This window comes from Rhinatrema bivittatum, chromosome 2 (assembly GCF_901001135.1).
Source record: "Rhinatrema bivittatum chromosome 2, aRhiBiv1.1, whole genome shotgun sequence".
Classification (NCBI taxonomy): domain Eukaryota; kingdom Metazoa; phylum Chordata; class Amphibia; order Gymnophiona; family Rhinatrematidae; genus Rhinatrema; species Rhinatrema bivittatum.
The window spans coordinates 254,838,328-254,855,138 of NC_042616.1; the positions used below are offsets into that span (position 1 = coordinate 254,838,328).

General features: G+C 47.3%; 1 protein-coding gene across 1 annotated transcript in view; it reads right to left on the reverse strand.

Moving 5' to 3' along the window:
- The window catches only part of RBMS3 (RNA binding motif single stranded interacting protein 3), a 1,783,971-nt gene that overhangs the window by 1,412,843 nt on the left and 354,317 nt on the right, over positions 1–16,811 (reverse strand). The window contains exon 2 of the mRNA XM_029589419.1: positions 7,049–7,212. Within this exon, the coding sequence (XP_029445279.1) occupies positions 7,049–7,212 (164 nt within the window). The remainder of the gene's footprint in view (positions 1–7,048; positions 7,213–16,811) is intronic.

Sequence of the window (16,811 nt, forward strand, 5' to 3'; positions counted from 1 at the left end):
CACACCGACTCCTGTGAAGCATGAGGAACTGAAGGCGGACTCGAAGGAGGAGATTTTTGTAAAGACTGACTGCAGTCATAAAAGGTGGTCATGTATATAAAAATAAGGCAAACACTATTATGACAAAAGAGGAGAGGAGGACTAGGAAAAAGATCAAAAGCGATGCAAAACCAGCAAGAAACTGGTACAAATGTAGTATCCACTGAGGAATTTTAGTAGCACCACTGCATCCTTTCTGATGAATTCCAGATCTCCATGTCAGATCGCTAGAGTCATTCCTTTCCCCTAAAATGTATTTATTAATGCAGGACTGGTTGACGGACAATACATATGTAAAAACTAATACAGGTAAGGCAAAATCAAACATTTTCTGACCACATGCAGCTCTCACTTAGAAAGACTCTACGTGCTGAGAAAAGACAAATCAGTCAATAAGGCTGACTAATTTATTTTTCCAAGGTGCACACAACATTTCTTCATAATAAATATGCATGGACAGTAAACATTTCAATTGGCTTTATAGCTATAAACATTTAAAGTGTTCCAAATAAAACATGGGTGCGTATGCTTCCATGCTTATGCTGAGTATGAAATTAATTTTTGTAATTGATTGTAGCAAAGGTTTATACCAGGCACACCTTGAAATCAGAAAACAGAAGTAACATCACAAAGAATGTATGCAAAGAAAAATCTAACAATGTAAATCAATGCATGCATTATTTTTAATTAGCCCACATCACCAGGTGCCCTAGGTGAATCTTCTACCTTGCACCCACCCTTCCTCCCCCCGTCCGGTCCAGGCCCCGGCTCTGGCCCCAACCTCATTCACTCAGACAGTCCCTCCCTCTTACAGACGTGTATTAGTTTTTGCCGAATTAGATTTATGAGCGTAACCTGCCTTATGCGTGCTGGGCCTACTTTAAAAAGGCCCGGCGGCGCGCTTAAAGCCCCGGGACGCGTACAAATCCCGGGGCTTTACAAAAGGGGCGGCCCAGGGCGGGGCTGGGCGGTGTGGGGCGGGGTTGCAGCTCTGTCAGAGGATCGCGTGTCAGCAGTTGGCCGGCGTACGCAACTTGCGCCTGCCCAGAGGCAGGCACAAAAGGTGCTAGGGGAAGGAAAGGTTAGGGGAAGGGGTGGGAAGATCAGGTTAAGGGGAAGGGAAGTTCTCTTCCAGGCCGCTCCGATTTCGGAGCGATCTGGGATGGAACGGGAGAAGGCAGCGCGGCTCAGCGGACACAAGATGCAAAATTGTGCACCCCCGCTTGCGCGCGCAAGTTATAAAATTGGGTGTACATGTGCGCGTGCTGGGTAGCGCGCACACATGTATGCCCACGTGCACCTTTTTAAAATCTACCCCATAATGAATAGTATTTTAATGCCTTTCCCCACACTTTCAGGTACATTTTCAGTAGCGTCCCCTAATGCAAATCGCACAGAACAACCTGATTTTCAAATACAAGGGGGTGGGATACTGAAAGGCTAGCTGACCAGCTAAAATAAGTTAACTGGATACATTTATCCAGCTAACTTAAAAGATGAATTTTAAAAGCCCAACGTGCACCAAAACTGGGCTATAGGCGAATATGTCAGGCTGGCACGTGCCGAGTGGATTTTAAAAGCTGCCTGAGTATGCGTGTATCTCCTGCTGTGCACACAATGAAAAGTTCCAAAAAAAGGGTGAGACATGGGTGTGGTCTGGGCGGGGCGCATGGGTGTACCTGGATTTCACCAATAAGTGTGTGCCGGGGTCCTCTGCTGCATAACTGTAAGTCATAAAACAAAAAAGCTAAATATATCAGCGGGGTTTTAAGGATTGGGACTAGCAGGGGGGAAGGGAGTCTATTCAACTAGGAGGATTTGCAAATCCTATTCCTTACTTGGGTGAACTGGGAATGATCTGGTAATGGTGATGGCGGGCATGTCTTTTAAAATCCCTCCACTTACGCAGTAGAAGCGGTATTTGTGCGCATAGCTACATGTCCACTTAAAATTGTGCTTGGTCAGGTTATTTTATAACAAGCTCGCATATATACATGTATGTTATAAAATGGAAGCATTCCTAGGCGCTGGCCGATGAACACATGCACCTGTTTAAAAGTTACCGTCTTAGCTGGGATATTCAGTGGCATAGCTGCGCCAGTGAATATACCCAGATAACTTTAAAGTTAGCGAGATAAGTATATCTGGCTAATTTTAGACCTGCTCAATAGGTCACTTTTTGGTGTACTCATGGCTCACACTCTAGACAGAAATTCTTGCTAAGGTTAAATATTGTCCAGAAGAGGAGCGAGGAAAATAAAATGCATAGAAGTGTTAGAAAATAAACTCATCCCACTCTCCATCCATTCAGCTCAGTCACTAGTTAGAGTAGCCAACTGGAGAAATACTCACTGGAGTCCAGAAGTGGAGTTCAACATAAATTGTATTATGTCAGTGGACCCTTGGGCCAAGGCACGATTGACACTACCTGCAGGGAGGAGCCCTACAGATTCCCACCTTCAGCAGGCAGACCCAGACAAGGCAGAGACATGTCAGGACCTTCACCTATAGCAGCCTTTGTCCCCTTGGGTTGAGCATTTGTGTGCTGGGGCCGGCAGGACTTAGGTGTGGTCTCTACCAATGTTAGAAGCTGGTGGGGTCTCTACCGATGGCAGCAGGTTAAGTCTGTGGTTGGCTAAGGTCATAGGCAGGTGGCAGTCAGGCATATGCAAGGTCCAGGCAATGGTCAGAGGCAGGCAGCAATTATTCAAATCCAAGGTCCATGCAATGGTCAAAGGCAAGCAGCAGTCAGTCATATCCAAAGTCCAGGCCGAGTTCAAACCAGGTATCTATCTGGGGGAAAAGAGGAGGGACAAATAGACAGGGCAGGCAAGGGAGGACAAGAACAGGTGGGCAACGTGGATGGACTGGAATAAAAGAGAAGACAGCAAGACCAAGACCAAGACTGCAGTCAAGGCTGGAATGAAAACTGAAGACAAGGTTGGAACGAAGATAGAATGCTGAGAAGCAACAAGCACTACTGGAAGTAGTTCCAGTTGGGCCTGTTGCTAAGGAAAATTGTGTTACCCTTTTATAGGGCCTGGTTGCTGACATCATAAACAGAGGTCGCAGGGGATTTCCTGCTGCGGTCCCTTTAAATAGTGGCAAGAGGTGCATGTGCGCGCCTAGGGAGGGGCACAGCACTCAGAGGTTGGCAGCATCTGGCTCTGTGTTACGAGCGCAGCCTCCGGCAGCTGTTACGAACCGAGGGCTAGGAAACCTTCGGCTACTTTTACAAGTACAGAAGCGTGGTCATTTCTAAAGCAGGTACTGTGAGCCCTTGGACCACGGCATGACTCAGGGAGGAGCCCCAAGACACACAGCGGGAGGTGAGCTGGTATGAGCACGGGTACGAGGAGCAGGACAAGGCTGAAGCGAAGACAAGGAGACTGAGATCCGACCTTCTACCGGACCTGCACGTCCCAGGATGACCAACAACGCAATGTTGATTGATGAACAGTCCTCCAACAGTTCCAAGCCCTTTCGGACCTGCCACTGGGTACGGCAAGAGGCGGCAGGCCGGACAGAGGATGAGGGCAAATGGAGTCCGTAGAACACAGAAGACTTTGGATGAAGTCTCAGGCAAAGACACCGTAGACGAAGACTCAGGCGAGGACACTGTAGACGAAGGCAAGGATCAAGGCACTGTAGACGAAGGCAAGAATCAAGGCACTAGGTCGAGTCTGTGACGCAGCGCGCCCTATACAGTCCACCCGCGGGACTGTGTAGGGCGCTGCTTTGAGCCACACTGGGCTCAAAGCAGACTCCAGGAGGGATAGTGGAAGTTGATACCGGAACATGACAAAGATACTGAAGAGGCCTGCACGGGGTACGCCCTACACAGTCCACCCACGGGACTGGTTGCGGACCACACTGGTGCAGAGCAGGTTCGAACAGAGTCTTGACATGGACAGACACAAATTGCAATAGGTTCCGAAGACTGGGACAAGACTCAAGCACAGGATTCACAATTCTTAAGGATTAAAAACTTAGGACTGAAGCAGAAGTCTTCCGGAGGGTTGCACTGCGGAGATGAAGATGGCCTTTGTACCGTGAGACGCACTACACAGCCCACCCGCGAGACTGGTCATGAACCACGACAACGGCATGCCAGGAAAGTGGACATCAAGGAACCAAGGTGTGGAGGCAGAGGCGAAGACAAAGGCATCAGGAAGGACATTGGACATCAGGAGGTACAAGCGAAGGACATCAGGAACAAGAAGACATCTAAAGACATGGACGAAGGACATCAGGAACAAGGAACATGAAGACAACTGGAGACCTGGACGAGGGACATCAGGAACACAAAGATGAAGCCATCAGAGCAGGAGAAGACCACGGAGGACCTGGACCAGAGAAAAGACACAGATGACTGTGGAACCCAATCCGAAGGCCAGGAGTGACTGAAGAGGAGGCCCTCTTATAGGGCAGAATCAGGAAGTTGTCATCAGGTGGAGCCCGGGGCATATCTGGCTGTGGGCCCTTTAACTGAAGTGAAGAGGTGCGCGCCAGTACCTAAGAGGAAGCAGGAGAGGAAACAGCACCAGGGACAGCGGCGTCCCCCTGCTCGTAGATGCAAAGGAGCAGGAAAAGGCAGGCTGGCTGCAGGCACCGGCAGGGACAGCCTCCTTGCCAGTCAAAGACCCCGGCAGCGGCGAGGACGGCTCTCTGCCGTCTTTGGACCCCAGGAGGAACTCCCGACGGTGTCAGCCCTGCCACGCAGGGCAGGAGGCAGCTGCGGCCTCTGGGCCACTGAGGACGGAGTCGGCGGCGTCCTGCTGCTAAGAAAAGACGTCGGCGACCCGACTGGCCGCAGGAGGTAGGGGACCTGCCCGCGCTCTTCGCGGGCAGGTTCACAACACTCTGTGTGCTGAAGGTGTCCAAGAAGAGGCATGGCTGGTTGGGCTGGCAGCATTCTTCTCGCTGCAGAGGGGGCTGCCAGCATCATAAATGTAGGAAGTCAGTGGGGGCACAACTGGGAAGATAAGTCCTTGATCATTCAAAAGTTCTTTCACTCTTTTCCTACCTCTTGCACCTTCAATCTTAGCCAAACATATCCTCACCAGTGGGGTGGGACAAGTAGAGTGTGGCTTCCAGCATCAGCCAACCTGTTGGAAAAATATTCCCAATCCAAAAATATTAAAAAGAGATTCCAAACTTCCCAAAACCTTAAACTGTAATCCAATTGTCCAAAGCTGAGTCTCTGGATTTTTCCTTCTCCAAAGTACCAGAAAATCCACTCTACCCTTGCTCGACTGGACCCTTCAGCGAAAAGGTATTGAATCTTAATCTTCAAGAAGACAGGGAAAGCCACCCTTCCTTTTAGATCAAGAAGTCAAAAATCTCCAAAAGCCTAAACATCTTCTTCTCATTTGAGTTTCTGGATGAATCTCATAAAGTGCTCTCCGTCTCTATCTCACCTCCGCTCTAAGATCAAGGGGTAATCTCCAGTTTCTTCTCCTGCCTGTACAGATCCTGGGAGGGATCTCTAGCTCATTTCTCCTGGCTTCAGCCACACCTAACCCTTTGACTTAACTGGACATGCTCCCAGAGTTTATAAACCCAAAGTAGCCTCTCCCCAAAAAGGTGGGATTTAAGCAAGAGGAGGAATTCTGAAACCAACACTCCTCCTACTGGCCCCTAACTTACAAAAATGTACTTTGGGGAAAAATACTAGTGACGGGCTGAGATCCCCATCACACCTGATTTAGGAGATCAGTCGTCATATTGCCAATTACTGCAAAGTCTGTGCATACTTTTGACCTGCTACCTGTACACCAGTTTTCAAAGGGAAAGTCTGTGAGGACTTTTAGTGTGATAACTGCCATGAGTACAAAGAATGCAAGTAACTTTTAAGTTTTGTTTTTCTTTTTGCATGCAGGTACACATGTACATTTGATAATGAAATCTAAGCTCATGCTGTTCATTCCCTAACCTAAATGCACCCCCTGGAAGCCCTCCGGTCAATGCAGCTAAGTGCCTAAGTGTCGAGGAGCAAGGCACAGACTTTTTAGCCACGCTGGGATTGGGTAATTTACAGACAGCCGATTTATGCAGGCAAGACACTTTTCACCCATGTTAAGCGCTTTGAAAATTGCCATCTTAAAAGTTTTTTTTTTCCTCTTGAGAAAAGCCCAACATGCCCTAAAAGAGAAGTGGAAAAATAAAGACCGACTCACGTATTCCTTGTGACACTCAGGCATGCCGTCAACCTAATTTCCTGCCACCACAATATTTCTTTTCACTGGCTTGTTCTCTATTTCCATTTAGCATTTGGATCTTTTACTCCTTAAGCTTTTCACCTCCACTTGACCTTCTGCTATGACCAGAAGACCAAACTGCATCAAGTAATGAATTAATCTAACAGTTCTGGCACTTGATTACATTATTGTACATTTGTGTTTGGGCTTAGCTATCTTCTATGTTATGAATTTTCTTTTAGCTTTAAAGCAGCTGTTAGCTAGACTAGAAAAAAAAAAAAAAAGAAGTCACATTTTTGACAACCTGCTGGCAAGTATGACTAATGTAGGTTTTGGTCTTCTGAAAAAAAAAAATTATGGAGAATTAGAAAAATGGTCCAAAATTACTATGTAATTTATCAGTGGCTCTGTTGCCCAGGAGCTTTTAAGAGAAGAACTTGCCCCTTCAGGAATAACTCTTCTCTTGCTCCCTGCTGTGTATTGAGAAGATTGTGCCTCCACACATGAAAAATGAAAGCTGAAAAGTTTTCAAAGTTGGGTGTTTAGAAATGTCCTTTAATTAGTATTGATATTAACCCTGCCCTCAGTGATCTTACAGATGTACTGAGGTGCTCCTTGGGACTGTAGCAAAAGGAATCATAACATTCAGAATTCGATCTTTTGTAAATTATGAGGCAAGAACATCGTTCAATCACATCATAAAATGTATGTTTATACACCTGGTAATTACTACAAATAAACTTCCTCTAACAATAAATACTGCAGTCAAGCATATTCAGTGCATGAACCAACGGTTTTATCTGACTTACGGTTGGCACAGTTTGATAAGGTCCTGGTCAGTGGTGCCGGGTGGAAGGCCTCGAATGTACAGGTTCGTTTTACTCAACTGCTCTCCATTGCTGTTGCTGTTGTTACTGCTGTTTGTGCTGGGGCTGGGAGGAGCCATGGGATGGGGAGCTGGGACATAGGACTGCTGAAAACCAAAGAAAAAGAAACTGTTACTCTGATGTTACCCAGGTAGAGAGTCCATCAAGCTAGGTTGAGAGAACCTTGCCCAAATCTCATCTTGGAGTGAGTTTCCTCACTCCGAAGGCCAGCAAATCTTCACAAGAGACCACTGTTTTGTTCGTAGGTGTCACGTAGCATGTCATAGTGGCCCCTAACCCCCTACACTCTTACCTAATCCCCACCTCGAGTTACTAGGTGGGCCTACCATAGGGATACAAATACCTGACTATGGGCCACAATATTATGGCCAGGCTTGCTCGCGCTCTCTCTCTCTCTCTCTCTCTCATTCGTGTGTGTCTGGGATCATTAAAAATGGTCTCCCAGTGATTGAATGCAGGAAATACAACAGGTCTGGCACTTATCACAGAATCTGAAATGGTATTGCAATTTGTGCTAACTTAGCTCTTCGCACAGGTAATTAGCGCAAATTGCAATAAATGCTATATTAGCATAAAACACATCCCTTTTGCTATTGCATGCGGTACTTACCGCATTTTGATAAATCTACCCCAAAGTGAGTTTGCTTACTGTAAATGGTGTTTTCCTTAGATAGCAGGATGAATTAGCCATGATCTGTGGGGGTGATGTCATCCGGTAGCAGTGAGCGGACTTGTCTCTCAAGCTAGTAGAGCTTTGAGCTCTACTGAGCATCTAGGGGAATTCCCGCGCGGGCACTGTTTCAAAAGCCTCCTCGCCCTATGTCAAAGCTAAGCAGGTGTTATTGTTGACTCTCTAGAGAGGAGGGCAAATATCTCATGGCTAATTCATCCTGCTATCTATGGAAAACAACTTTTATGGTAAGCAGACTTACTTTTCTGGTCTATAAGCAGGCTGAATTAGCCATGATTTGTGGGGAATCCCAAGCTCAGAGTAGCAGCAAAGCATTTACTGTACAAACAACTTAGACTCTACTATAGAGAGTAGATTATCGTGAAACCACATGTTGCAGGACTGCCTGATCTATAGAGTTATCAGAGGATGCTAGATTGTCCAGGCAGCAGTGGGACTTGACAGTGTGCACTGATGACCAAGCAAATGACTTACATATGTCTTCCAGAGGTACTTCTCGCAAGTGAGAAGATACTTCTCGCAAGCAATCAAGTCCTGCAACAGTATAGCAGTCTTGGATGCATGCTGTTATCCAGTAGATAAAGTTCATTTGGAAACAGCCTCACTCAGTTTATTTGGATCATAGGAGGCAAAGAGCTGGGAAATTTGTCTCTGTGTCTGAATTCTTCTTTTATAGTATGCAAGCGCTCTCTTGCAGTCCAAGGTGTGCAGAGTTTTCTCATTGTCAAGGGCAAGCAGTTACGGAAAGAACATAGGCAGAATAATTGAGTGAATCAGGTGAAATGCAGGTATCACTTTTGGCAGGAACTTTGGATGAGTTTGAATGGCCACCTTATCATGGAAAACTAGGTATTGCAGATAATGAATAAACACCTGTATCTCACTTACTCAATGGGCTAAGGTAACCGCCACCAGAAAAAAAACACTTTTCAGGTAAGGTATTTGAGGGATGCCAAATCTTGAGGCTCAAATGGCAGCTTTGTCAAATAAATAAGGACAATATTGAGATCCCAAGGTATAGGAAGTTTGTGTATTGGCAGTCTGACCTGTAAGCGCCCCTTCATGAATTTAGACACAAGCGGATGCTTTGAGATGGGTCCATTGTTCACAGAAACATGATAGGGTACAAAGGTATACTTGGACTAAGGATGTGGCCAGGCCAGACTCAGAGAAGTGGTATAGATAAGACAATAGATAGCGTATTTTACAGGAGAATCCAGCATATGTGTAGTACACCAAAGTGTTAGGGCCGCCTGCCGTGGCTCTCCGCACCCGGTTGCCCCCTCCTATCGGGGCAGTGCAGCATCCACCCGCTCCGGGTTGCCTGCAGCGGTGGCCAGCCACTCTTGGGGGCACTTCCTCGCACTCCTCTCTCCAAGCGCACTGCCATCCCCATTTGCCCAGGCCCCTCCAACGTGCTGCCATCCCCAGCTTGGGCCCCGCCTCTTCTGGGCCTTCCTAGGCCCACGCACGTTCCTGTCCAGGATTTAAAGGGACCATGGCAGGAAATTGCCATGGCCCCTCCTCTTTGCCCTGCCCAGCCTTTTCCTACTTGGCATACTTAGCCACAACAGTAAGCCAAGGCCATGGATCCGGCAGAAGCTTCCACCCTACAAGCCATTCCAGGTTTAGCTCAGAAAATTGTGGAGCAACAACGAGCCTTGGAGATGCTGGCTTCCTCCATTGAACCTCTCATCACCAGCCTGGACTCATGGCCACTGCAGGTGCTGCCTCTTCCCCAGTATTGAGTTCTCCCATGGTGCAGTTACCCGCTTGTCAGGCCATCTCGCTTCCTGCTCCCCCATGTTACACCAGTGATCCCCGTCAGTGTCGGGGGTTCCTTAACCAGAGCAGTATGCACTTCTGTCTCCTGTCCTGACTATTTCCGGACAATGTAACCAAGACTACATATATCTTATCCCTTCTGGAGGGCAAAGCCCTGGCCTGGGCATCCCCCATATGGGAATGCGCTGACCCGGTATTGCAGGATCTTCCCCACTTCTTGGAGCTGTTCCCGATGGTGTTCAAAGATCCAGGGCAACAAACAGCTGCCAGTATCAGGCTCCTGCACATCCGCCAAGGAGTACGCCCACTCTCGGACTACACAATTGAATTCAGGACCTTAGCTTCAGAACGCCACTGGGAGGAGAACTGCCTCCGGTCTATTTTTTTTAAACGGGCTATCCACGAAAATCAAAGACGAGTTGGGGCTCGGGAACTTCCCCTTTCATTAGATTCCCTCATCGAGCTAGCGAGCAGGATTGATCGCCACCTGCAAGAAAGGGCTTTTGAACTGCAAGGCCAAAGAAGATGCACTATGACTTCTAGTCTACCGTGACTGTCTTCTCCTGTATCCCGGGTGGAACCCCCCACAGATGGAGCAGTTGAAGAGCCCATGCAAATTGGATGAGGGCCTTTGTCCCCTGAGGAACGGCAGAGGCACCATAGGGCCTGTCTTTGTCTCTATACTGGAGGATCAGGTCACCTCATCGCCCTATTCGTCGGTAAACTCCAGGGCCTAAGCTCCACTGGGGGAATGACCTCTCCGGTTCCCTCACTCACACTGCCTGTGACCCTCTCTCTGGGAGAACATGAATTCTCCACACTAGCCTTGGTGGACTCTGGGGCTGGAGGAAACTTTAGCATGCGGGATATTATGGAACAGTTGCTAATCCCTACTCGTCTGTGCCCTAGACCCTTGCCCCTCTCTTCCATCCGCAGATATCCTCGTCTGGGTAGGATCACTTTTATTACAATTCCTCTGGAGTGCCGCATCGATCCCAGTCACTCGGAACATCTTGCCCTTTATGTAATTCTGAAGGCCATCCACCCTGTTGTCCTCGTATACCTTGGCTCCAGCAGCATAACCCCCAGTTTGACTGGGCTTCTCTCCGGTTGACCCAATGGGGATCCACTTGCCAAAAAACTTGTCTGAAAGGGAATTCCCGCTCACCTTGCTGCTTCAACACCCCGCTCTTGGAAGTACTGCCTCCTCAGTACAGCCAATTCGCTGACGTTTTTTCTAAGAAGGCTGCTGACACCCTGCCACTGCACCGAGACTTCGACTGCGCCATCAACGTGATGCCCGGTTCTACACCTCCTCGTGGGAGGGTCTACCTGCTATCTATCCCGGTGACCCGCGCCATGTCAGATTATATCTGAGAGAACCTACAGAAGGGGTTTATCAGATGGTCCACCTCTCCAGACATGACTGGTTTCTTCTTTGTTGGCAAAAAGGACGGAATAATGCTTCCTTGTATCGACTTCCATGGTCTGAATGCCATCACCATCAAAGATCGGTATCCACATCCGCTGATATCCGAACTCTCTGACCATCCTCAAGGGGCTAGGGTTTTTTCAAAGCTGCATCTCCAAGGGGCCTATAACCTGATCCGGATACGATATGGCGATGAATGGAAGATGGCCTTTAACACATGGGACAGACATTATGAATATCTAGTCATGCCGTTCGGCCTTACCAATGCACACACAGTCTTTCAGAACTTAACAAATGAGGTATTCCGGGACCTCCTTTATGAGTGTGTGTGGTCTTCTACCTCGACGATATTCTGATTTATTCCAGCAACTTGCGTGCCCATCGCCAACATGTTTCTCAGGCCCTCCAACGTTTGAGGGAGCATCATCTTTATGCGAAGCTGGAAAAATGCATTTTTGAAAAGGAGTCCCTGCCCTTCCTTGGATACATTATTTCCAGTCGAGGCTTCCAGATGAATCCGGCTAAGTTAAGGTGTATTCAAGAATGGCCTCAACCCAAAGGGCTGTGATCTCGTCAAAGCTTCCTCGGCTTTGCGAATTATTATTGCAGCTTCATCTGAGACTTCTCCAAACTGGCCACACCCCTCACAGCTCTGACCCACAAGGGGTTTAATGTTAAGACATGGCCCGTCGAAACAGAGGTGGCCTTCCAATCCCTCAAGAGGTCCTTCCTGCAGAAACCTTACTTCAGGCACCCAGACCCTCGACTTCCATTCACTGTGGAGGTGGATGCCTCCTCCGAGGGAGTAGGAGCTGTTCTTAGCCAACATGATTCACCCCTGTTTCTTCTTTTCGAAGAAATTCTCCCTGGTGGAGCAAAACTATTCTATTGGGGTCAAGGAGCTGCTAGCCATCAAGCTTGCTTTTGAAGAATGACGTCAGTGGCTGGAGGGGGCCCAGCACCGTATTTCTGTATACACGGACCATAAAAATCTAGTACACTTGCAACAGGTTCAACGACTGAACCCCTACCAAGCTTGGTGGGCCTTCTTTTTCACCCGTTTCAATTTTGAACTCCTCTACTGACCCACCAGTAAGAACATAAGAGTAGATGCTCTCTCCCATTCCTTCTCCTCTGAAGATCAAGAGGAATCTGTTCAAACCACTCTAGAACCAGCCTGCATCAACCTCTCGGTCACTCAGACCATTCCTCCGGCAAGACAGTAGTCCCTAAGAGACTCTGCAGCAAGGTCCTAGCCTGGGCACATGACTCCTATGTCGCCGACCATCCTGGTCAGGCAAGTACTCAGAATCTTTTTCAACAATTCTACTGATGGCCAGAGATCAGCAAAGATATCCGTGCATACGTCGACTCTTGTCCCACCTGAGCCCAACAAAAAAACCCCGGTGGGAAAACCCTGAGGCTTACTGCAACCATTACCTGCTCCCACAGAACCCTGGACCCACATCTCCATGGATTTCATAGTGGACCTCCCCACTTCGGAGGGCTACACGATGATCTGGATGGTGGTCAACTGCTTTTCTAAAATGGCACTCTTCATGCCATTATCCGGTCTTCCATCTGCTCTTCAACTGGCCCAGTTATTTATATGACACATTTTCCGTCTCTATGGCTTGCCACAGATTATTACCTCTGACCGAGGCTCCCAGTTTACTGCCAAATACTGGCAGTATCTCTGCAAAACATTTCGCATCTCCTTAGACTTTACTACTGCCTACCACCCGCAAGCCAACGGTCAGGCTGAAAGAACTAACCGCACCTTGAAGCAATTTCTGAGATCGTATGTCAATGCTCGTCAGGACGACTGAGCCTGTCTCCTTCCCTGGGCTGAGTTTTCCCTCCCCTGCCCCTTCCACTGTCCGTCCCATCAACTGCAGTTCATTTGACAGCGGCAAAACTCAAGGGACTATGGATTCACACTCAGAAGATGCTTCGGGAGGCCGCTCAGTCAGCTAAAAGATTTGCAGATCTTCATCGAGGACCGGCTCCCCAATTTCGACAGGGAGAGAGGGTGTGGCCTAGCACCCGGCACATCTGTCTAAGGGTACCATCCATGCGCCTGGCTCCACGCTATATTGGTCCCTTCACAGTACTCCGGCAGCTATGTCTTGTGACTTATTAACTCCGCTTGCCTACCTCCCTGAAGATACATAATTCTTTCCATGTCTCCCTACTAAAACCTCTGGTTCTCTCTTGGCCTTCTCGAAAAATTCCTGAAGTCCCACAGTTGACTGCCGAAGATGAGACCACATATCAAGTCCGAGAGGTTCTTGTCGATAGAAAGCGTGGTCGCAAATGGGAATACCTCCTAGCTTGGAAGGGTTTTGGCCCTGAGGAAAACTCGTGGGAACCCTCCGCTAATATTCTTGACAAGCATCTTATTAAATGGTTCCATAATGACCATCCTGGGAAGCCCAGACCTTCAAGAGGGAGGCCTAAAGGGGGGGATACTGTTAGGGCTGCTGACCGCGGCTCCCCGCACCCGGTCACCCCTCCTACCAGTGCGGCGCAGCATCCACCCACTCCAAGGTGCCTGCAGCAGCAGCCAGCTGCTCTCAGGGAGCTTCCTTGCGCTCCTTTCTCCAAGCGCTGGTAGGCCCGTTTGCCCAGGCCCCTCAGATGCGCGGGCGCCCTGCCTCCTATGAGCCTTCCTAGGCCCACCTGCGCGCTCGTTCCGGTCCAGGATTTAAAGGGACCATGACAGGAAATTTCTGTGGCCCCTCCTCTTTGCCCTGCCCAGCCTTTTCCTACTTAAGGCAAGGTCTGGCTCTCAGACTGCAAGACATTTCATCAAACCCCGGGGGTGGGGGGGGGGGGGGGCGGGGGGCAACAGAGTCCAAATGAAATAGGTATCTCTGGATCGGCACTTCTATGGTTTCAGTCTTTCCTGAGCAACAGAACTTACAGTGTTAGATGTGGGCAAAGTGAATCCAAGCCACATTATTTAATGTTTACCTTACACCATTATGCCGGTTACTTTCTAAATTGGGTCTTCAACACTTCATCTACGCAGATGACGTTCAGATACTCATACCTATTACCAGCACAATCACAAATGCCCTGAGCACCTGGAAGGCAGCTTTATTGGAAATTAAATCAATCCTCACAGACAACCAATTGGCTATCAATACCAATAAAACTGAGCTTATCATAATTTCACCTCCAAAAAATACATCAATGATTAACTCTGGTACTACACAAGACATCTCCACTAAATCACAGCAAGTACGCAGCCTTGGTATCATCATTGACAGCAATCTCTCGTTTAAAAAATTCATCGCGGATACGGTTAAAAATGGTTTCTTTAAACTACACACGCTTAAACGTATTAAACCTCTTTTATACCAATATGACTTCCGCACAGTCTTGCAGGCAACTATTTTGTCTAAGATTGATTACTGCAATGCTCTGCTTCTGGGTCTACCTAAAGCTACAATTCAACCTTTGCAAATGTTGCAAAATGCAGCTGCTCGCATTATCACCGACACAAGCCGCCACGAGCACATTACCCCTAGCACTTCAGTCCTTACACTGGCTACCAGTGGCTTCCAGGATAATATATAAATCTATGACGCTGATACACAAAGCCATTCAAAACAGATATGCACTGGTTCACTGATCATCTACAATTCAACACTTCATCCCGCCCAACGAGATTCCAGCATTTAGCCAAACTAAAGATCCCAGCACCCAATCTGACTAGACTTTGTAGTACAAAAGAACGGTCATTCATCATTGCTGGATCAACAATATGGAACACCATGCCCTCTGAATTACACCAGGAAATTTGTCACAAAAAATTTAAACAAAACCTTAAAACCTGGCTATTTAAAAAAGCCTACTATTAATGATCTGAGTCCTATACCATTCTTCACCATTTCCACAGTCTCTTATATTTCGATTATATTCTTTTAATACAAAATTATACATGGTTTTGTATTTGTTCAGTTTCTATGTTATATTGTAAAGCGCAATGCTGAATTATTGTTTTAATGTAAACCGAGGTGATGTTACTTACGTGCTCCGGTATATAAAAATCTGCAAATAAATAAATAAATAAAATAAATGGAAGAACCTTGTACTGGTACTGGGTAGAATCCATTTGGAAATGAAGGTAGCACAAAAACAACGTTTGTATGGAGATAGACGTCCTTGAGGGCCAGGTAGCACATCCAATCCCCCTGTTGAATGAAGGGGAGGATCATGCTCAACAAATTTATTTTGAACTTCCCCCGATGAAGGTATTTGTTCAGATTTTAGAGATCCAAAATGTGTGGTAGCTCACCTGATTTCTTGGGAATTAGGAAGTAAGGGGAATAAAAAGATTGGTGCAGCTGTGCAGATGGTAGCTTCTCTATAGCATACAGTCTGAGAAGACAATGGGCCTCTAGAAGAAGCTGAGAAAGCTGGTATGAGTCCAATGGAAGGGTATTGAGATGCAGCAGAATAGGGTAGCTGGTAGAAATGTAATCGGTATCCATACTGGACAATTTCCAGGACCCACTGTCATTCATTATTAGGTGCCATGCTGATAAGAAGGAATGGATACTGACCCTCATAGGGTCAAAATTCTTCAGGACTACCTGCATCAAAAACCCTACGCAGATTTTGCCTGAGTCTCTGGGGTACTTTCTGCTTATGGCAGTCCTGCTGGTGGGAGTGCAGTGGGAGCTGCTAGTGTTGTTGCCTCACAGTTGATAATAGAGGTAGCTGATACTGATGGTAGGGACAATAAGAGCTCCAGGGGTAGTAAGGATGCTTACATGAGAAGAAGGGCATCTAGCAGAAGAGTGTGGCTCTGGTGCAGTGGACAGGGACTAAACCATCCCTTTCTGTTCTTTGATTTGTGAAACTGTTTCTCACTGCTTCTCCCCAAATAGGTTGTCACCTAGACAGGGTAAGTAAGTGAGTATTTCATGAAAGTCTATCCTAAATCTACTAGCTGTGAGTCATACTATGCAGCATGCCCTGATACAAGCTGCAGAAGTTCTTGCAGTCTTATTAAAGGACTCATAGACTGACTGAATGAAGGAGGGACCACACAGCCTCCTCCATGTCTCACAAAGGTGGAAATAGAACTGTTCAACAGAGTATGAGTGTATGAATGGTCTTAGATTTTGTATGCACTCATAGATATATTGCACCATGTACAACTGGTAGTGTGTAATGTTGGTCATTAACATTGTCCTTTGAAACACCTTCTTTCTTAAATTGTCAAGGATGTGATGGTCCTTTCCAGGTGGGCAATTAGACTGCAAATGAGTCATCATAGCCTTCTTATGGGTCAATTCAACTATCACTTATTGGTAAGGAAGCTGCACCATCCCATACTCCAGGGATTTTTTTCATCTGGTACATCAAATCAAGCTTCCTGGCTGCTGGACATAAGGGTTTCTTGGGTTGAACTCCTTGCGTACCTCAACTTTGAGCCCTCAATAAATTTTGAGTATGTGAGATCTTCCAGTGGAGATGTATCATCTGGCGAGAGTGGAGGAGGATCCAATGGGATACCCATGGAGCTTCCTAGGGACTCCTCTGGTGATGGAGCACTCAACTAAGAATTGTAGAATGATTGTGGTGAGGCATGAAGATGCTGGGGTTGATCCAGGAATAACAAGGGTGAAGGTTGGTCCTCTGATTTGGAGGAATCTTCAGCCCCCAAAGAGAAAGGTATAGGAATTGAAGGTGCTCAAGGTATAATTCCTTGTGGGAGAAGACGTTGTAGCAGCCTGGGTGTGAAGTATGGGGAAGGCTGG